The sequence below is a fragment of the Xiphias gladius genome, chromosome 5 (genome assembly GCF_016859285.1).
Source record: "Xiphias gladius isolate SHS-SW01 ecotype Sanya breed wild chromosome 5, ASM1685928v1, whole genome shotgun sequence".
In the NCBI taxonomy this organism is placed as follows: domain Eukaryota; kingdom Metazoa; phylum Chordata; class Actinopteri; order Istiophoriformes; family Xiphiidae; genus Xiphias; species Xiphias gladius.
In genome coordinates, this window is record NC_053404.1 from 22,846,633 (window position 1) to 22,868,235 (window position 21,603).

The window sequence follows — 21,603 nt, forward strand, 5'->3', positions numbered from 1 at the left end:
GTTCCACCTTGGATTCTCCACTGGTTTTGCTTATTTCCCCAAAACTCTCCCCACGTGGATTCTGACATTTTCTCCTCTTTCTCTTCTTTCCTCTTCGTGCTCTGCAGCAACTAAGAGGCTTTTTTCCTTTCGAATGCTCTTGATGCCTAATTTTCTTCCATGTCGGAGGAGCTCAGCATTTGCTACATGCAAACAACTGATTATATGTGTGTGTGTGTGTGTGTGTGTGTGTGTGCTTGTGTATACGAAACATTCAAATCAACAAGTAATACATCCTTAAGAGCCATTAACCAGTTGTTGTGTAACTACTGAATGTTGTCGACAGGTGACTGTAACAGTTAACACCTTTACTTTACAGTGTCTCGTCTGTTACACCGGTGCACGGAAAGTGACTTTCAACAGCGGGAATGAAGCAGGTGTTACAGGTGACTGTGCAGGGGAAGGCGCGGCCTCATTCTGTTCAACTTTTACTAAGGCTCATCTACGATCGTCGTCACGACGCACATCATAAACTGATGCCATGTCCCCTGGAAAAGTTCCTCAAGAAAGCAGGAAAACCAGACACTGGAATCTCTCATTTACTAAAGTACTCGGACCCTTTGCCGAGGCTCCAGACTGTGGTCCGGTGGATCCTGTTTGCTGTAATCGTCCTTGGGATGAGTCTCGAACCTGACTGGAGTCCACCCGTGGCAAACCGAATCGATCGGACACAGTTTAGAAAGGCACACACACCTCTGTATACGGTGTAATGTCCCACAGTTCATACTGCGTGTCAGGACAAAAACCAAGACATGAAGTCCAAGGAACCCTCTGTAGACCTCCGAGATAAAACTGGAGCGAGGCAAAGGGTGGGGGTTTAAAACCGTTTCTAGCAAACTGCAGAAATGATGCGATGCAGTCACGTCCACATGGACCAGAACCTCAGTGGAAAATTACCGACATCTGGTGGAATCCAGGCCACGGAGACCTGAGGCTGTTTACGGAGCAGAGGGAGGAACCACCCAGTCGTAGTGAGGTGTTCCTAATAAAGTGCTCGCTTGGTGTAAGTAGCAGGACACGGGAAGACGAGGACGTCGTGCATCGGTGTACAAAATAAGAGCATGAGATCAATGCAAAAGTAAAAGTACAATTAAAACTGTGTGGAGGTATGAGCCGGTTCGGCCGAGGAAGAACTGGTCCCACCTGGTTTGAACGACTCTAAACTGGTTTGACCAGGAATAAACTGGGTTGAAGCATAGCATGAACTAGCTGACCAGGCATGAACCAGTATGCACTGGTTTAACCTGGTATGAACTGGTTTTATGTGGCTTGATAAGTTACAAAGTGCTTTGACCCTTGACCTTTTAACTGGTGTGGACTGGTATGACTTTGTATTAACTGTTTTACTGACCAGTTTGACCCGACAGGAACTGGTTCATACTGGTAGTAACTAGTAAAAACTCTTTTGACCTGGGACGTACTGGTATAAACTGACTTGAAATAAATCGGTCTAAAATGGGATGTACTGGTACAAACAGGTCTGGACTGATATAAACTGGTCTAAACCGGGTAATTACTGGTATAAACTGGCGTGCAGTGTGCGAGTCAGTGACAGTCGGTGATATGTCCTCTCTCAGTGTCAGACATCCTGCAGCCGCAGCCTCACAGTTTAATCTCCTCAGCCTGTTATTTAATCCAGTTCCACGTCCGCTCAGACTGAATAACGGCTGTTTGTTCTTCACTCACGTCAAACAAGCCGATGTGGTTGTGTGAACAGAAAGGTCAACGCAGCACATTGTCCTTCACTGTTTACACACCAATCAAAGTCAGAGAATAATGCAGCGCTGTGTGTGTGTGTGTGTCCGTGTGATTCCATCAGTCCAGCTTCCCGTCCGACAGGGTAATACCACAGAAAACGTGTCTGCCACTTTTTTTTCCTACTAATTTTAGTCAAGTCTTCACATTTAATTCCTCTTGTGTGCGGTTTTCAACCAGTCTGGACGCATCTCAGTGGACTTTGGGAGCAGGTTTTGGTTTGCCGGCGCTTCCTGGGGGGGTTCTAAACGCACCACAAGCCCGTATGCTGCAGGAAGTAGACGCTGGGTTCACCGACGAGGAATAAAACACCTGCGGCAGGTGTGTCGCCGCTGATGCCAACAGGATGTCCTGCTCCTGCTGCTGCTGCGTGACTCCCAGCGGGGAGCTGCTGGAGGGTAAAACTATATATGAATATAAATAAATATGTGTGAGCAGAAAATAGTGTCAGAATTAACATTAAGTCGGTCTTCAGCTTAATATCACATCTGCAGGTGTTAGTGTGAAAAAGCACCTGTTTTTCTCGTCATGTGAAGAGAAAAATACAATGAAAGGTTCTGAATATGTCAAATGATTCATTCTTTTTTAAATCTTATGTGCAGTAAGTCACAGGTAAAATCTCACGTTATATTTAATTCTGTGATTCCACTGAGTACCATCACTAAATCATACGTAATCATTTGAAGACAAAACAAATTCATCCACTGATCATATTTTGTGTATATTTGATGGATCATACTTCATGTTGCATAGATGGACCGATAGATGGACTGATAGATGGACTGATAGACTGATAGAGGGACTGATAGATGGGCTGAGGGCTTATGTTGAGGGTCTGAGGGTCCGTCTTTAAAGAAAAGTGGATCTGTGTGTGTTTTCCTTCTGCTGCTTTTTATCAGCTCAGAGGGAAATTTGACTTTTGTGTGAAAGGGGAGCAAATTAACAATGTTTCTGCCGATCTGATGGAAACATGCTGACACCGACACACAGGCCTGTTTGGGAGCCAACAGGACGATGGAAAAAAAATGAAATCGGGAGAGCGAGACCACGCAACGGCTCATCAAATGTTATGTTGTAATGTCAACTACAGGGAGGTACAGCTGCTCCCTAGAAGCCCCATCATTTTAATTTTTTAATGAGTTTCCATTTAGTCAAACTGTCCCGTTAAGAGCAGCTGAACCAGCTGTGACCAGCTCCTGTTCTCAGTGTAGCCGTGGACGTTCAGACAACGTTCACTGGGTCACTGTGATACTGAAGGAAACCTAAAAACATGAAGATTCTGAATGAAGTTCTGCAGCCTCTTATTTTTCTCCGGTTTCTCAGTGGGTTTCTGGAGCTTTATTCTGGAGGGACACCAGAGGTCACGATGTCCCCAGGAAGTGGACGTCCCGCTCTACCTGACAACATGTGCTTCATGTCTGTGAGTTCAGGTCTGACTCAGTCAGGACGATGTCTGACTCGAGCTCACCAGGACTCAAAAAGGACAATAATAAAGAAAAGTACATAAAATGTCTGCATTTCCTAAACGAGGAGCGTTTTTCCTGTTACATCGTTTGTTTCAGGATCCACAGCAACTGATTTATCATTGATTGATGCATGTGATGATTCCCTGTCAGATAAATACGCTACAGAGGCGCCAGGTGCCGTCGGTCTGAGCAGATAAATGGGAAATCGTATCGTAATCCTGTTCATCGCAGTGTTTTCGTGGAGTTTCTAGAGGCTGGTGTCTGCTCTCCTGCAGGGATCAGGAAGAAGGAGCGGCTGGTCAGGGAGGAGGAGGAGGAGGAGGAGGAGGAAGCAGGAGAGGAAGAGGAAGAGGAGAACAGGAGGAACATGGACGTCTCCCTGCTCAGAGAACAATACAGGAGCACCAGAGAGAGGCAGAGGAGACAAACTCAGGTGCTCCTGTTCAGGAAAGGTGAGCGGGAACCGGGCTGTTCGTGTACCTGCGGAGAGTCAGGCTCGCGGCGGGGACAGAGTCAGGTAGACCGGAAACAGAGTCGTCTTAGAAATAAAAGCGCAAATTGACCGAGCTGCAGGAGAAAAACACAACAACAACAACAACCGCAATTCTCGGGAGAAAACGTCGGTTTTAAACTCCGCGAAGTTCGTTTATTTCTCCGTTCGGGATCACGACAAGGTAACTGTCAGGTAACCGACACTTCCTGTCGCAGATTTCAAAATAAAAGCACGCCACATTGAATCTGGTCCCGCTGATCGTTTGTGGAAGAAGCGAAAGGAGCAAGAGCACGATGTAAAACGTTCAACCTAGCTACAGTCAAAGCAGTCCCCCTGATGTCTTGGGTTTTATTTCATTTTTATTGCAGCATTGCAGGAGTCGAGTATCACTGCTGCAAATGATGATAAATGGAAAGGTTCAAGATAAACATACAAACACGAAAAATAGATGAGAAGCCAAAAGTAAAACTCAAGAACAACTCAAAGAAAAGAAAATGCAGGTGAATACATATGAGGAAAACGTTCAGTGAAGCATTCAAACCAAGGAGTTGTTTGCTGAAATAAAAGGAAAGTGTATGCGTCCAGCGGTTTTATGGGTTTTTTTAACTGTTTGTCAGTAGGGAGTCTGTTTATGATTAGAGATGAGGAGCACTTGGTTCCTTTCAGTTCCGTGCTGTGTGTCCAAATAACAGAGAGGAGTGTGTGGAGTTGACGGTGGCGAACGCCCGGAGACTAAAATCCTCCATAAAGGTCGAGGTTCTCCTCACAGGTCGAGAGCTCATGGACTCAGGCGCGGTCAGTTCCCGCACATGTGGCTTGAAGCCAGTCGGAGGGCGAGATGTGTGTGCGTGGTCGGAGCGGCTCTCCTCCGGCTTGGCGGAGAACCAGTGTTTGTGAGGAAACAGCCAAGTGGTGCATCACCTCCGAAATACTTCACCTTTACGTCTAACTTGAAAAGTTTGCCACTGCACTTTAATGTGTCCATTCAAGTCACAAACTCCAGCTATCAAATAAATCTAAATCCATATATAAATATAAATATGTGTATATACGAGATGATGGCAAACGTGTAAAGTAGCACAAATTGGAACGACCTGGTTAAAGTACCTCGAAACTGTACTAAACTACAGTACTCGAGTAAACGTACTTAGTTACTATCCGCCAAACGTTTAATGGTCACAGTTTGTCTGATGTGAGAATTTTTCTCCGTTTCCTATCACAGCAAACTGGATCCCTTTGGTTTTGGATTGTTGGAAGACGAAAAATGATGATGGATGGATGAATTTTCCATCAATGAACTGGTAGATTGACCAAATAATATTTTAAGAACTGCTGAATTAGTAGAGCCAATGTAATCTGCTCCTCAGCTTTAGTTTAACATCAGTTTAATCCGTGATTTAACACCTGGATGTTGGATTAAATGTCGGCTTCTCCCGTTGTTTGTGTGCTTTTACATTGAAGATCAAGCAATAACGTTTCCTGTCCAAGTTTTTATTCCCTCTGACCGATGTGGCAGTTTTTAAAAGTGTTCTTGTGTCCAGATAGAGTCTCACGTGAAGTCTAGAAACCCTCCTAGAGTCTTCATCCTCCTTTCAGATGTTTCTTAGGTTTGAACAGCACTTTGATGCAGAAGGATGAGGATGAACTCACCGCTTCCCGCCCTTTAAAATGTTTCTCTGTGTTTTTTTAATGCAAAGTCAAGACCATGAAGGATAGAACATAATTAATTTGAAAAAAAAAAGATAAATCAGGTTTATTTATGTTGCGCAATGTATACACTCAGGCAGCTTTAATGAAGTTTACATTAAAGGGATTAAAAATGAAAAATCAAAGAAGAAATTACAGAGTAGAGAGTGTTTAAACAGACGGTGTCAAAGTGCTTTACATCAAATAAATCAGAACGAATTTTACAAAGCACATGAAGGAAAATGTGAACGCATGTTACAAATTTAGAGGAAAGCTTGGTGTAAAAGAAAACAAAAAACAAATTGTTGCCGATTCCTTCGGTCGTTGGACAAACGCATCGGCAACAATTCTGATAATCGACTAATCGTCAGTCGCCATTTTCCGAGCGGAAAGATCTTCTCGTGACACCTCTCCCTCTCTCCTCCGGCTTCATCCCTCTTTTCCTCCGGCTTCATCCCCCTCTCTTTTCACGTGCAGAACACTTCAGTGAAAATCAGTGTGTAAATTTGGCCTCTTTTTCAATTCACGACTGTCTGTCTCTGCAGTCTCTGAGGAGCTGTCGGAGGCCGTCAGCATCATCCCCGTCACTCAGGGTTTGACGTCGCCACCGCCGGCCATAACCGTCGACCCCGACCTGTCGACCTGCGACCCCTGGCACGTCCACCTGGGCCTCCACCGGCGCTCCTGCCCCGGCGTTACCGTCCGGGTCCCGGCGACAAACACCAGCGTCACAGGTTCCTCCGGGTCGGTGTGGGCGTCACGGCCCTGGTTCGCTCTTGAACAGCAGTTCAAAATGAGTGAAACTGTCTCATCAGTAAGCCTGACTTACTAAAATAAGCCTGGTTTAACAGTAAATCTTTAAGGCTGCTGTCTTTATTTTACAGGTGTTCATCGACTTCTTCCTATGAGGCCGTCGGCTGGCAGCAGGAGTCCAGGGGCAGAAAACTGGCTGCGGATTCGACGTCAGATTCCCCCTGCAGCTCCTTCAACAGCAGCAAAGAAGAGGACCCCTTCAGAGTAGAGGGGTCCATAGGAGATTCCGTCGGTGGTTCCAAGGTGGATCCGGTCCAGATTTCTGTCACTGGATCGCCAAGGGCTTCTGAGCAAAACTCCAGTGACGGATCCGGAGAAGGTCCTCCCGACGAGTCTCAGGAGAGTTCGGCCCCCGGCTCTCTGACCGGCTCCGATGACAGCTCCACCCCCGTTGTCTCCATCACCTGCTCCCCCAGCAGCTCCGCCACCAACCTACACGAAGACCTGAAGGAGAACGGGTCTACGGATGTAAAGACCAGTGACGGCGTCCAGCAGACCAGAGGCAGCCCAGCACAGAGGGACTCCAGGAAGGACTCGGTCCTTGCCCTCAGGTTTACCAGGCAGCTGAGCGTAGGGGGGTTGGGCTCATCCTCAGGGGTCCACCAGAACCAGAACTACTACCCGTTCCCCAACAGGAGGACCCCGAGGATCTCGGAGGCCGCCAAGAAGCTGGGGATGTACTCGTCCTTCTGAGAGACTCAAGAAGGACCACAAATGATTTCACACAGTGTGTTTCATGATAGGAGACCACGTGTAACTGAGGAACAATTAAACAATGTAATCCACTACTTCTTTGAAAATCTAGAGTTGTTCTCGTAGGAAAATTTTAGGTTACTTTTGTTTCATCTCATAAGCTGGGTCTCATTTTCAGTTCTGTCCATCTTTCCTGGACTGATCCGGATCCATACCGGAACACCCGCTTCATCACCGAAATCTGGGGCTGAGGTGAAATCGCTCGCTCAGAAGGGACGAGGCCTCAGCTCACTAGGCCAGAATCGGGCTTCTTCTCGGTTCCGGCCAGTGTTACATTGTCAGGGGTGATCCATGGAACTGAAGGTTTCGCTGTAAACCAGCTTCTGTGTCGAAGAAAAAACAAAAAGAGGACTCAGAAGCTGGGGGGACGTGTGAGGAAAGCGGAGCTGTATTTTTATGTCTATTTACCGGCATACATTCAGCGTCTTCTCTGTCTTTGCCACATCTTTGTCACGTGAATAAACAGAGACAATATACAGTATTTTATCTCTTTGTGTTTGCATTGTTTTTCCTAATTTAGCTTTATTTTATTTTACGTTGAGTTTATCGCTTCGGGTTGCGCTGTCGCACTTTACTTTCGCAGAAAAAAAGGAAACTGAAGGACATTTGACCCTCGTAGGACGCCGTGGCCGATCGGAGATCGTCTATGCGTCGGGGTCGAGCCTCCTGGCTGCGCCGGACGCCGAGCTTCGCGGCGGGCGCAGGCTACGTTCACCGGACCGTGAAACGTGCTCGGAGTGAGCCCTCTCGCTCTCTCTCGTCGACGGAAGCGACGGACGCCCACCACAACATCAACACTGTCGAGCCGAAGAAGTGGACGGTCGGCGGGCGGAGGGGGGCTTCGCACACACGTTCAAGGCCACGGAGCTCTTTGACGTCGTGTCCCCCAACATCACGGTAACTCACAGGAACGTTTAACGGCGACTAACGGCCGATTCAGGGGAGGCAACGCAGAGAAACCATCTTTGTTCGAAGCTAGCGGCTAACTTTTGACTGTCGACAGCAGATGTTCGCCGAATTGGACCGGAACTGCGAGTCGGCGGCGCTAAAGCTCCAGCTGCCGTGGTTAGTGTCGGTACCGGCGCGTTTAGCGGAGGGTCCGCCGGCGTCGTTCAGCGGCCGTCTGCGTCTCGCTCAGTGACCCGTGACAAAGCTTCGCCCGAGCGACGGAAAGTGTCGACCGGACATTAAACAGATAACCGACACTGACTCCCGCCGAAGGTCCGCGGAGAGAGAGCTGCGGTTCGTGACCGGCCGTCGAGCTCGGGGCCGCTCGGAGAGAGACGTTACATCGGTAACGTTTTCCGGTCCTGTCAAGCGCTGGTTGTACTAGAACTTTACTCGGGTCTCTCCGTCTCCTGCTACGTTTACTCCACCTCGTCTCGGAAGCGGATAGATTGGACTTTATTTTTTACTGCACTACTTTATCTGACAGACGTAGTTACTTTACAAAGAAAGGATTCAAAAGAGCTTTTACAACGCGACGCTCGGTTTTCAAGTTAAAGTCAGACCGAAACCAATAACGGATTCATCGATAAATCGACTGATCGGAAGCCAGTCGGCCTCCACTTTGAAAATACCAGACATTTCATGGTTCCAGCCTCTTAAATGTGAGAAAATGCTGCTTTTCCAGCACTTTAACGCGTTTTAATCATTTTGAGGTTTGTTCTGTTCTGCCGGTTGGACATGATGTTTACATATTAACGCATGAGTAATAATAATAACGTGATATAATCAGATGATATATTAACATAGAGGCATTTTTCTGCGTTGAGTACTTTAACTTTTAATATTTTCCTGATTATACTTGAGTAGGATTTTAAATACAGGACTTTTACTTGTAAGTGAGTATTTCGGCAGTGTGGTATTAGTACTTTTACTTAAAGTAAACCGTCTGAATACTTCCTCCGTCACTGGTCACCTGAGCAATCGTTGTAATACACAGAATACACCTGTTTTCACCAGCTGAGTAGGACTGTGAAAATTGGTGGAGTGGCGCTTTAAAGAGCGCCTCCGGTAATGTGTACGGTCTCCGTGTGTGTTTTCCCTGGAAAAGTTCAACAGGGATTTTGGAAAACGTGACGGTGGTAGAGTGCTCCAGTACACCGAGTTATACTGACACAAATATAGTTTATTTTTATAAAGATAATAAGGCCTGTGACTTTTCTTTATTGTGCCTGAATTGAAAAGCACATTTTGGCACCGTTGAGAAGCAGAAGAACCAGTAGGCTGTAAAATACAAATGCCGATCTTTGAATCGAGTCTAGAACCGTGCTGGATTGTTCAGACCAATATTTGAGAGTTTTAGACAATCTGATAAGACAATGTATGGCCTAAGTAAAAAGAGAACACGTTTTCCGCCAGAGCAGTGGTTCCCTGCTGTTTCAGCTCAGACCCATTAAAAGGAACCTGACCCGGGGACTGTACATCAGCAGGTTGTGACCATTTCAACTAAAAAGTGAATCACCTCCTTGAGACTGGTTTAATTAAATGACGTTCAGGTTCCCGGAGGGGTGAAATTCCCCAGTAATTCACAAGAAACGCTGTGGGGGAGAACTCTAATTTCTTTCTCTTTTCTTTTGAAGTAGCATGTTTGTTTTTCTGCTCCTCTGTTCAGATGTATCCTGTGACCCCGTGAGGTGGTCATGACCCCCACGTCGGCATCAACCGCTCCAGGGCCTTTAGTCCTAGAAAAATCAAATCTCATTCAGCTAAACCGAGTCGGTTGGAGTTTGTCCCTGTGCTCTAGTTTCCGTCAGCAGCAATGACTCACCGTGAAAAAAACAAAAAAAAATTCCATCTAGCAGGGGAATTCCTCCGGCAACTTTCACTTTCTCATTTCCCCCCCGTCGCTTCTCAGTCCCGTCTGGTTGTTCTCTCGCTCTCGTTTTCCAGAGACGATGGCGGAGCAGAACGCCGAGGCGAAGCTGAAGAACCTGCTGAAGCAGGAGAGGATCCAGCTGTGGAATCCCCCGTTCACCGACGACGACAACCAGCCGGGATGCCGGCACATGCAGGTCAGCTCACGCACAGATGGATACAGCCACACTACTTAAGAACACCTTAAAACATATAAATGTGTGTGTGTGTGTGTATAATGTTACATGTCCCAGCTTTAATTTTAAATGGAGCTGATCTTAATTAGGGTCATAAACTTTTTTTATTCCACTCAGTGCCACTCAGAGTTTTTTTACTTTGTTTTTTGTATTTTTTTAACATCAGGAGCTGGCGGAACGCTACGCCCCCCTGGTGCTTCTGTCTGTGTCGGAGGTGGGGGGCGCTCTGGAGTCCATCAGAGTTCAGACGGTGAAGAGAGGGAAAGGAAACAAGACGTACAGAGAGACCAACGTGGCAACGCTGGAGCTGCTGCTGCCCAGAGACAGCAGGAAGGTAGACGGACAGGGTGGAGCACTTTTTAAAGAAGCACCCCAACGAAAACGATCAAACTCTCGACACCCGCGGGTCCTAGTCCTTCATGTGGGACGGCAGCTGTAGCCAGTCTGGATTCACATGGAGACTCAGAGTTACAAACTTCTCACGTCCTGTAACATAATCTTCTTTTGTTTCTTTTGTGATGAATCCGTGTGAATCCAAACTGATGCAGCAGCCGTTCTCCACAGAGGCATGTTTTGTTTAGTTTTTTTCGTGCAGGCGGTCCAAAGTGCTCACTAGCAGATATAGGAAGCCATATAATATACACACAGGTAGGAGACTCACATGCCTCATAGACCACTGACTGTGGGTTTGATGATGGTTTTTCTATCATGAGTCTAACATTTCAACATTTTTTCACTGTTCAAGTCATAGTCTGTCAAAACTAAACAGAGGTGAAGGAATGAAATAGCACTTTATCAAATCTGAAAGCTTTCGAATCCCTCATCGACTCTTGTTATGTTTACCTTTCAGCAATTCCTCCAGCTCAGCTGTGTGCTCATGAAAGTGAAGTAAAAAGGCCAAATTAACTGGAAATCAAAGATAGCTAATCTCATTTTGTTGGCAGAAACGCTCCAGTTGTTAGTGGCAGCTTCATTCCTACTCAGACCCTGTAGCTACAACCTGAAAACGAGATGAGCAGCGTAATATACGAAATGTCCGTCAGCTGAATCTGACACATTCTGCATCTTTGACTCCCCCCAAATACTGACGGTCCTGATTCAGGACTGTGAAGCCGATCAGATTGAGGTGAAATCCACTCTGTTGAACTGCTCGTGTGTTTCCTGTAGCTTCAGTAAAGGATCCAGAACGGACCGTCCACAGGCTGATTATTAGATTTACTCTTTGCTGTAGAGACCAAGACGGTTGTGTTATGCACTTCTTCACCGTTTCCTTTCTTCGACTGCCTCCGTCGGTCACGTGACCCTCACTTGGCAGATCCTGGCGTTCCGTCAAGAGTCTCCCATTCACAGCCGCTACCACTACTCCATAGAAAAGATTAATCTTTGTCGTCCACTTCAGTCTGTTGTAGAAACATGTCAAATCATAAAAGACGTGTCAGACATCAACAAATATTGCTGATGGTAAAAGAGATTTTGTGTGTGTGTGTGTGTTTTGTTTTCAGGATCCAAAGTCGAAGAAGAACTACCTGGAGACGAGGCTGGACATGTTGGTTCAGGAGGTGGTGGACAGGTACACACACACACACACACACACACACACACACACACAGAACTGTGCAGCTCTTGTTTTGATTCTTCCTTCAGACAGGTTATAGAGAAACAGTGCTGAGTGGGTTTGTTTCTCTGCTGCAGGATTGGAGCGGAGTACGGCCTCCAATACATCAAACTGATCCTGAACGGGAAAACTTTGTCCGTAGGTGAGTTCAGTCGTCCTGCAGGTAAAATACTGGAACAGACGGTTGATCTATAAATCAATGAGTCGATCAGCAGGAAATTAATCTGCAACTATTTTCATACTCGTTTAATCTCTTCAATTGTTTGTCAAGAATAAAAGCCAAATATTCTCTGGTTCCAGCTGCTAAAGGGCTGATTCGATGCTTTACTTGATCACATACGGTCAGTTATTTGACTGGTAGAAATGTAATCCACAACAGTTCTAATTTATTAAGTAACTGATTAATCATTTCAGTTTTTTATGACGTAAAAACTTTTCCTTTTACCTATGTCTTAATAAACTGAATCTTTTTAGAGTTGGACAGAACAAGACATTTGAGGATGTTGCCTTGGCTCACATATTTCTGATATTTCCTAGACAAAACAGTCATTAGTCACAGCCCTAGCAAACAAAAATTGGATTTACAGAAATGTGTTATAACTGTCAAATAAAATAGCACGCTCACACAATGGGCTACGAACCAGATAAAGTGAAAGTAAAAATGTAACTGTAGTTTACTGTTTGATGTCATGTTTATCTGAGCATGATCACATGTTGAGAGTCCGCCAGTGACAGGCGGAGGAAGCCCGATGGGGCTTTGGGGCTTCTTCGGGGCTTCACACAAAGCAAACACAGCGACATCTGGTGGTTTGTAAAACTTACTGCAGCACCTCAAGACCAGGGCAGAGGCTCTACGCCACCTGACCGATTTGAATTGTTTTAGCCTCATATGTGGCAATAGAAAGTTTGATCAAATCTGTAGTTCTCTTGTTGTTCAGCTGCAAAACTTTAAATACAATCTAAGTCAATGAAGCAGCGGGGACCTTCGAGGCTCTGGGCGCCATCAGTCACGTTCTTTTCTTCATTTGACAGAAACTCTGACGCAGTGTGTCGATAAGGTGGCCCACAGGAGCAAAACCAGCCTCAGAGCTTCAGTATCATCCACCCGTCTGTAACGTGTGTGTGTGTGTGTTTTGGTCCCGTCAGACCAGCGTCTGGACGAGCAGGGTGTGAAGAACCACAGTAAGATGATGGTGCTGAAGGTGAGCGATGCTGAGTTGAAACAACAGATGAGTAAGGAGGAGGAGAAGAAGAAGCAGCAGAGCGAGAGCCTCCAGAGGACCCAGAAAGGCTTCCAGATCCTGTCAGAGAGAGGTACTCCGAATCTGCCTGCCTGTGTTTTTAAATCTCTCAAAAAACTTCCGTCGCACAAAGTCATGATTTCCACCATGGCGGGACCCCAAAATTTTGGATTCAGTAGCAAGTATAGGGTGTGACGAGTCCTGCTCCGGTTAGTAAACCACGCGCTTCTCTCTGTGATGCTGCTTGTCAGACGGCAGCGAGGACCCAGAAACCACGCCCTTCCTGGAGATCGCTGACCAGAGGGGGAACCCGCTGAAGATCCCGCACAAGAAGAGGAAGGTAGAGGGTGCATCTAATCAGTAATTAGTTCATTTCACCATTTAGTTTTAATTCGTTGATGACGAGGTACGAAAAGGTACAACTTGAGCTTCATAGTGTTTGTTAAAGCACGTTGTTTTACATCTATAAAATGTGTGTGTGTTGTCAGACTCTGATCCTGGCCATGGGTTTTCACGAGAAAGGTCGTTCTCTGATGAAGAGGAAGCAGTATGACAACGCTCTGTGTCACCTGCTGCAGGCCGACCAGCAGTTCAGGTACCAGCACCTGACATCAATCCTGATTAATCTCCATGCGTTTCTGCAAATTCAAGTGTCAGACGACAGATAGTAGTAATAGTTAATAGTAGTAGAACTAGTAGTAGCGGCAGTAGCGCTGATGGAAGACGTTTGTAGTCCCAGTAGCAGCTTTACGTGTAGTTAATAGTTTTGTTAAAGTAGTAGTACTCAAAGTGGTAGCAGTAACAGTAGTAGAACTTGTCAGATCGGTAGTTTCAAGGGTAGTGAAAACTAAAAGCATCACTGAAATAAGCCGAAGTGGCTGTAAATGTAGTGAATTAAAACACCGGACGTCGAGGTACTTTAAATGCGATGTGAGCATAAATCAGTCCTGCTCAATGATGCGCCACGGCCCACAACGGTCCAGTACAATGAGACGGATAGAACCCCCCCCCAGGTATTCTACCACTCCTACTTTGACAGGTCCAGTGAGGTCAGCACATAAAGCGACCGTTGAGATGACGTGACATGATTTGTCTCTGTCTCGTCTCCCGTCGGCCTCTCAAACAGTTTCACAGCCGCTTTCAGAGTCTGGAGGTGCTTCTAGAGAAAGAGGAATAGAAGACATATAAAAAACCGCACGACGGAAGTTTCCGGCACAGATTACAGCAGATATGAAGTGTTGTCTTAGCTCGACTTGAAATGTGTTTCTCTGCACAGTAAGTGCGACTCGGCTCTGCTCAACGCGGTGGATAACTACGCCGTCCTGCAGCTGGACATTGTGTGGTGTTACCGAGCTCTGGAGGCTCTGTCCTGTCTGGAGGACGGCAAGAGCCGCCTGCAGAGAGCCGAGGACTGTTTCCTTCAGTGTTACGGAGAACAGCGGGAGAGGCTGCTCATGATCAAGGTGAAACAACATGAAACGGAAACACCCGGAGACACGAGACAGCGGTCAAAATGTTCAACAATCAAAGATATTGGCTTCACCGGGATTTAAAACAGAGCAAAAGTAGCAAATAATCACTCTGCAGATGCTGGAGACTGAACATTTGGGACAGTAATGACTTCAATGATCAATTAATTATTCAAAAATTTCAAATTGCTACTGATTTATTTTATGCCGATACACTAATCGTATTAGAAGTAGTTTATTTCCACAACGCCAGACATGAAGGGGCCTGCAGATGCTTTCAAAAGTCGAACAAAAACTCTAATTTTTTCATTTTTAATTCAGTGTGGGAGTTGTGGTCACTTTACATCCAAGTGAAGGAGTTCATTAAGGTCCAGTTTATTATTACAATACTACAGAACTACTAAAGCAAAATTCATCTATCAGGCCAACTGTTCTGGTCAGTAAGTAAATACATTAATATTTAATCTATAAACACATTTTAGCTTCATAGACAGATGTCGTCTGTTGAAGGACACGTTTCTGTTTGTCTCACTTTTGCAAACTTGTCCTCTCTCATAAAAAAAACAAACAAAGTGTATATTGTTTTTAACACATCAAAATTAACACTACGCTCCACGATAGCAAGACATCAATAAAAGATGTGTCAACACAACACAAAGCAGCAACAAGCGTGTGTTTGTTCATAAACTGTCTGTACAGAAACAGGAGAGGTAAAATTCTCATGAGCCTTTTGAGAAAGAATCTAGACACAGCTGTAATCTGAACAGTTATTTCTATTGTCAGTGCGTGTTGTCTTACACGTGTCCATGTGTGTGTTGTCAGGGTAACACGGGCAGAGAGGAGGTGTTGTTTCTCCGGCTGTATCTCCTCCAGAGTCTCCTCTCCTACATCGAAGGAAACGACGCTCAGGCCCGACACCAGCTCTCCAAAGTGAGTTCACTGCGCAGCCGAAGTCCGAAGAGAGCGCTGCTTCATTGATTTATCGTCCCAGCAGCTACAAATACTGAGCACATGATTCGCAGTTAAAGGAGTAGTATGTCGTTTTGGGCAACTCAGTGTCCCAGTGTCCTGTCTGTGCAGTAAACATGCAGCTACATACGTCTCGGTTGTTTAACTTCAAAAACTGGTGTGCAGTCGGTGCAGTGTTTGTCTCCCGGCAGCAGGGTGAAGCCGTGCCCCCAGCATCTCCTGGCTCCCTTTGTACCCTAACCCGCGTCACAGGCCGCTGCTGTCCAGCTGGCTTTGTGGGGATCGTCAGGATTTCGTGGATACTCCTTATCGGTCCGATGCCCCATCGATACTCGTATCAGTTCTGCTGGATGGGGAGGGGTGGCTGCCCTCTCAGCCTGAAAAGAACTTGCCAAATCTTCGAGGAACGTGGTTGATTAGGCCTATCAATTACATACAGTTGACTTTTTAGCTTTTCCTAAGAATTTGCTATTTGCCCAATTAGCTGCAAATTCTGTCTGAGAGTTGCTAGTTCCCTGGAGAATCGAAAACTCGGTGCGATGGATCATCTCTTTACGATTCACGCAGCACGGCGAGAAGGACGCGTCGGCACCGTGGGTTGTTCTCTGGGCAGGGCCTTTGGAGGGTCTCCCCGGGAGCCATCCGCTGCCAACCTAGTTATAAGGACTGACCTTAAAGAAGGGCTCTGGGATCTTTCTCTTTTAGAACCGGATTCAGTTCAGAATCAGGTCCTGGGGGGAATCTTTAGTGCCCGGGGACCAGCTTTCATATAAATGTGGAACCACCTTCTTCATACGGCCGCGCTCTGTTTGAGCTGACGTAGCCGTTGCGTGTGTTTTCAGGTGGAGTCTCTCTACAGCCGTCTGTGTCTGGACTCGGAGAAAATGGCTCAGCTGATGGCTCTGGGTTTCTCGGAGAGAGAGGCCCGGCTCGGACTCAGAGCCTGTCGGGGGGACCTGCAAGAGGCCGCTATCCACATCAGCAACCGCAGACAGGTAACACGTACGCAGAGGTTTGTCTTTCTGTACGTGGTAGGACCTTCATTGGCTCCCTATTGACCCCCCGGCCCCTGACCCTGACCCAAACCTGATCCTAACCTGAACCCTAAAACCAGGTCTTACCCTTCAAGCAGCCCTTTGAAATGTCCTCACGATGATGGTTTAAAACTTAGCACCCTCACAAAGATTGCAATACAAGCCTATACTTACATGTCAAACATATGTAGAGTCAGAAAAAGAAAACTATTAGAGCTAAAGAACCAAGTCCATCAGTTGATGAACAGAAGATTAATCTGTGACTGTTTTCATACCAAACGTTATGTAGTTCCAGTTTTTGATTGCGAGGATTGCCTGTTTTTATTTCTTTTTTTGATCTTATGTGGACAGCAAACTGATCATTTGGGGGTTTTGGACTGTTGATTAGACAAAACTGGGCTTCAGGAAAATGGCAGTTTTACTGTTTCTCTCTCTATATTTTATCAATCTTATTTCATCCTTTTGATCTCATGGGTTTTGGGATCCATCATTATTGCCTTTCATTTGTATTTGTATGTTTAGCAAACACTGGGTCTGATGATCAGCGTGGTCCTGTTTTTTTTGTTTTTGCGTTTTTCAGGAGCGGGAGGAGCTGAAGCAGAGGGAGAGGCAGAGGAGGAGGAGGAGGGTTGAGGACATCGCCAGCCTCATGGAGCTGGGATACTCCCGGAGAGACGCCGCCAGAGCTCTGCACCGCGCTGACGGAGACCTCAACAAAGCTTGCGAGGTCAGTTCCTCCCTGTCCGTCCGTCCGTCTTGTGTCTCTAACAAAACAGTGCCTCCTCACTGTGCTGTCAGAAAGACGTCTCCTTTTGTGCTTATGAACTCCTTATCAGAGGAGGACAACGGCCTGAAACCTGAGGAGTATTTCACAAGAAAAACTACAAAAAATTAGGAAAACAACAGAAAGTCTGAAGTCCTGTTGATGCCCCCTAGAGGCTGCAGGGTTTATTACAGCCACAACATGAACCAACCCACTGATGAATTAGCTTGTCCTTTGCTAGCCGTTCTCACCCTCTCTTCATCCTCTTCATCACACAACACAACACACAGGCCGGAGCTCGTTACTCCGACCCTCATTTGAATTTGTACAAGCTACACGGTCCACGGTTGATACTGTACTGTGTGTGTGTACAAAGGGTACTCCTGGCTACACGCACTCATTCACACGCCGATGCACACGTGGCATCTAAACGCCCGTATCTGACCGCCGTCCACCCGCTAACCAAATTTCACCGAGGTTACGGTCTCCGTTTCCCCGAGTCTCTGGAGCCGAGGGGAGAGATGGCAAAGCAAGCACGACTCATGGAGACGCAGTAATCACGTTCATCGGAAATACACCGGGTTAAAAAAGACTGGAACTAGGCCGTAACACGCTCGGCACACGCCGTCGACAAGTTGCCTCCTAAAACCTTCCCGCGGCTAAGAAAAAAAACAGCGGCTACACTTGGCTGCCTACGATGCAACAACTAATAGTCTCAGCTGAAGATCTAGTTTGGTTTAGATTAGCTCAAAATCTGGAAAAAACCAGAAAGTGAACCTTGTGTTCAAATGATTTTGTTAAAAAATAAAGTGACGCGTCTGGTTCAAACGAAAACTTCCTCAGATCATCAACCATAAAGGTAAAATAACAGGCAGCAGCTGTTCCCGGATCCGAACTCTGTGTGTATAGAAATGCCGCCCTGCAATGGACACCGATGTTTTTCTGACTCTGTATTGTCTTCAGATCCTCCAGGACTCCAGTGCGGCTGCTCAGGCCACCAATAACAACACGGAGGGGGCGGTGAGTCCGGAGAGGGTGGAGCAGGTACACCACCTTACTCAACATATGCATGTTCTGCTGTACTCGGGGCGCTTTTGTTGTTTTTCGCTGCAAATCTTCCAGTAACAGGACAGAAGTGTCGGTTGCAGCAGGTGATTACATGAAATGTTCAGTTCTCAGAGGTCAAATAGTCTTAGAGGAGAAGACTGACGCACTGCAGGGACCTGAAGCTGAGGATGTTTGTGTCTTCAGGGAAAAGACACCTGGACACAGACGCCGGAGAGCTGCTGAGAAAATGATGATGCAGATCGGGTTTTCTCCAGGTTGTTGAACCGAACTTTGTCTCTGTCTCTCTGCAGTTGTTGTATTTGGGTTTCGAGAGGGGCGCGTCTGAAGCAGCTCTTGCTCTGACGGGCGGAGACGTCCAATCAGCGACTCAGCTGCTGCTGGACAACGGGGGCGTCCTCTCCCCGCACTCCACCTCCACCTCCACCTCCACCTCCACCTCCTCCTCCACCTCCCCCTCCTCGGAGGAGCCCACCACCTCCTCCAACTTCACAGGTAAAACACAGAAAGTCAAAGTGTCCTTGTATAAAGTCGGATTCAAGCTGGATTTGAATAAATCTGACTGCACTTCTGGTTTGTTATTGTTAAAATAAAAACTGCTCTTGTCGTCATTCTGGTTATTTCAGCTCCTGAGGAAGCTGAAGTTAACGAGACAGTGTGTTGGGCTTTCTTCACTTTTCTTCTGCTGCTCTCAAACAAGTGAGAGTAGAAGGGAAAACGGAAAATAGGCTTTTATTACATCGTAGCACTCACAACAATTGGGCCATAATTAAATGTCGGAAACAAAATCGGATATTGAAATGACAATCTGATTTTGTTAAATAGCGATTGGGGAGAAAAAAGGGGAAATTAGAGAAGGTTCTAATGGAGCGAAGGTGAGAACTTTAGTTTGACGCTTTGATTTAGGTCTTCGAGGACCCAAAATCAGCACGTCCATCTGAGAAAGCACAGAAGAGGACGTCATTTTAGCAATTTGGAGGAATAACTCATCAACATTTCCTCCTCTGTTTTCAGAGGACGACGAGCTAGTGAGCGAAGTGTTGGAGGACATCTCCCGTCACGAGGAGGACTATCTCGACCTGACGCTGGAGGAGGAGAGCGAGCTCATGGACACCATAAAGAGCTACCTGAACCGAGGCTCCGCACACACCGTGTGACACACACACACACACACACACACACACACACACACACACACACACACACAGTGCTTTATCTGCCCTCCGATAGCAACTTAAAGCATGAAAGCGTTGTTTTCTGCAGTTACTTCAGTCATAAAGTTGAAAAACGTCACAGCGACGTGCCAAAGCACAGGCGAGACGTCAAACCACGAGGCAGCACTCTCCGCGCCGACCAACGGCGGCTTCACCTCCGAAATAATCAGGTTCTCTCTTTATGGCCGTCCTGACAAACTAAAATCATTAGTGGAAAAAGTCTTGTTTTCCTTAACAGTTCAGCTGCTTCCGAGCCGTTGTGTCTGCTGAAGAAATGAACCTTGTTGGACCACATCTGGTTATGGGTTGAATTCGTGACTCTGAAGTTAGTTCAAAGCTCCTGAATCAAGGTCCTTCAGGCTGCTGTCCCGGGGTTTTTGTTTATCATGGAAAAAGTTCAGTTTGAGAAAAGCAGCACCCTGACTTTATTTGAAAACAAGATTCATTTCTCTGCTGTTTCTTAGTATTTTTCCTTCTAAATGTATAAATATTCTTTTCTAAATTAAATCATTAGGTATCTTTCTGTAGCTGCTTGACTGGATTTTTTTTGGTTTGGTTTTTTTGTTGATAAAGCAAACGAATGTCTGCTGCTTTGAAGCGAGACTTAAGGTTCAGGAAACCTGAACCTCTTTTATTGTTGCTCTGATACAATAAGCAGACTTCCGTGTTATGTTTGTGACAAAGCAGCAGTTTGTGATCTGATTTGAAATGAACTTCATGTTAATGTTGAGTTCCGTGTGGTTTGTCTCATGTTGATGGAGCCAATAAAGAAAATGAAGGTTCAAACCAGGTGGGACCAGTTCTTCCTCGGCCGAACCGGCTCATACCTCCACAGTTTTAATTGTACTTTTACTTTCGCATTGATCTCATGCTCTTATTTTGTACACCGATGCACGACGTCCTCGTCTTCCCGTGTCCTCTGCCGACACGCGGCACACGCTCGGTCCGCTCACAGTTCCTCATAATAACAACCAGCCATTGATTGTGATTGTTGAAGCAGGTCCCCTCTCAGTCCAGGTTCAGCACTGGAGCCGGTCAGACGGCCCTCCCCGTCGGCGAGACGTAAAAACCGCTGCTACTTACACCCAGCGAGCACTTTATTAGGAACACCTCACTACGACCGGGTGGTTCCTCCCTCTGCTCCGTAAACAGCCTCAGGTCTCCGTGGCCTGGATTCCACCAGATGTCGGTAATTTTCCACTGAGGTTCTGGTCCATGTGGACGTGACTGCATCGCATCATTGCCGCAGATTTGTCAGCTGCACGTTGATGCCGCCAATCTCCCGTTCTACCTCGTCCCGAAGGTGTTCTACCAGATCCGGATCCGGTGACCGGGGAGGCCACTGAACTCAACGACATGTTCAGGAAACCGGTTTGAGACGACTTTTGCTTCGTGACACGGAGCATTATCCTGCTGGAAGTAGCCATTAGAAGATGGTGAACTGCGACCACAGAGGGAAGCACATGGTCGTCACCAGCACTCAGACCGGCTGTGACATTCAAACCATGATTGGGTCGCGTGAAGGAGCCAAATAAAGTTCTCAGAGAGTTTAACTATCAAAACTTTCTTCTGAAAAGTTTCTAAGTCTCATGAAACAATCTGCGGCGTCACCTAAGAACTGAACGCCCGTCCCCTCTGTGACTCACCTCTCAGTACTCGTCCTCTGCTGCCTGTCACCTGGTCTCAGGTCGGCGATTCGCTTTTATTACCGACTCTTGGACCGAACCTGTTGGAGGAACGGGACACGGACCAGGGAAGAACCCATTACGTTCTGGGGCGGATCTGGATCATTCCCTCTGAATTTGAATTTTTTTCCTCTGAAGTCTGGTGTATGCTGGGCGCCGTTCTAGTTTTCTGTCTGCGTTCTTATTAAACGCAGGAAGGGCGCTGCTGTAGCAGACCGGGGATCCTCGGCCATCTTACCCTGCAGAACTCAGATTAACACCAAAAAAATGAAACTAACTTTATAACGGAGCCATGGTGAGACAACAAGTCAGAGTCGTGAGAGAAAAAACCCTTAAACACATTCAGCGTGTTGTTAACGTGCTTTACAAATAAAGCTTTCATTGTTCGTCTTAATTGTGTTACGGCTGTTTTAATGCCAACAACAGACTGTGTGTAAATTATGATACAAAAGGTTGGTTTTTTTAATTATGACTGACAAACAAACAA

The 21,603-nt window shown here is 46.5% G+C and overlaps 3 protein-coding genes across 11 annotated transcripts in view; 2 read left to right on the top strand and 1 right to left on the bottom strand.

The window, feature by feature from the left end:
* The window catches only part of LOC120789870 (NACHT, LRR and PYD domains-containing protein 12-like), a 1,168,582-nt gene that overhangs the window by 951,981 nt on the left and 194,998 nt on the right, over positions 1-21,603 (bottom strand). The window lies entirely within an intron of this gene.
* On the top strand, positions 1,804-7,478 carry LOC120789899 (uncharacterized protein C9orf152-like). 3 transcript variants are annotated; one of them, XR_005707472.1, is made up of 6 exons: positions 1,804-1,879; positions 1,975-2,192; positions 3,536-3,712; positions 5,985-6,183; positions 6,324-7,029; positions 7,124-7,478. XR_005707472.1 is itself a non-coding variant. In XM_040127101.1 (5 exons), exons 3-5 carry the CDS (start codon positions 3,628-3,630, stop codon positions 6,943-6,945), a joined length of 906 nt encoding a protein of 301 aa, XP_039983035.1. In that variant the 5' UTR covers positions 1,804-1,879; positions 1,975-2,192; positions 3,118-3,627; the 3' UTR covers positions 6,946-7,478. The 3 variants fall into 3 exon arrangements, 2 of the variants coding, with proteins under 2 accessions (XP_039983035.1, XP_039983034.1); XM_040127101.1 differs by having other exon boundaries at positions 3,118-3,712; positions 6,324-7,478; XM_040127100.1 differs by having other exon boundaries at positions 6,324-7,478.
* Positions 7,776-21,149, top strand: nub1 (negative regulator of ubiquitin-like proteins 1). 5 transcript variants are annotated; one of them, XM_040127068.1, is made up of 16 exons: positions 7,776-7,902; positions 9,901-10,022; positions 10,228-10,395; positions 11,564-11,631; positions 11,754-11,818; positions 12,823-12,990; positions 13,169-13,257; positions 13,406-13,512; positions 14,194-14,380; positions 15,209-15,316; positions 16,198-16,350; positions 16,970-17,116; positions 18,116-18,196; positions 18,511-18,712; positions 19,232-19,373; positions 19,406-21,149. In XM_040127068.1, coding segments are annotated over exons 2-16 (1,803 nt in total). In that variant the 5' UTR covers positions 7,776-7,902; positions 9,901-9,905; the 3' UTR covers positions 19,407-21,149. The 5 variants fall into 5 exon arrangements, with proteins under 5 accessions (XP_039983002.1, XP_039983001.1, XP_039983005.1 ...); XM_040127067.1 differs by having other exon boundaries at positions 19,232-21,149; XM_040127071.1 differs by lacking the exon at positions 7,776-7,902 and adding an exon at positions 7,918-8,070 and having other exon boundaries at positions 19,232-21,149.

Excerpts from the sequence above, each read along its gene's own strand:
- LOC120789899 (XM_040127100.1), top strand. The coding sequence starts at position 2,141 with ATGTCCTGCTCCTGCTGCTGCTGCGTGACTCCCAGCGGGGAGCTGCTG. Across the intron at positions 2,193-3,535 it reads CAGCGGGGAGCTGCTGGAGG|GGATCAGGAAGAAGGAGCGG; the intron begins GTAAAACTATAT and ends GCTCTCCTGCAG. Across the intron at positions 6,184-6,323 it reads AGCGTCACAGGTTCCTCCGG|GTGTTCATCGACTTCTTCCT; the intron begins GTCGGTGTGGGC and ends TTTATTTTACAG.
- nub1 (XM_040127067.1), top strand. The coding sequence starts at position 9,906 with ATGGCGGAGCAGAACGCCGAGGCGAAGCTGAAGAACCTGCTGAAGCAG. Across the intron at positions 10,396-11,563 it reads TGCCCAGAGACAGCAGGAAG|GATCCAAAGTCGAAGAAGAA; the intron begins GTAGACGGACAG and ends TTTTGTTTTCAG. Across the intron at positions 12,991-13,168 it reads CCAGATCCTGTCAGAGAGAG|ACGGCAGCGAGGACCCAGAA; the intron begins GTACTCCGAATC and ends GCTGCTTGTCAG.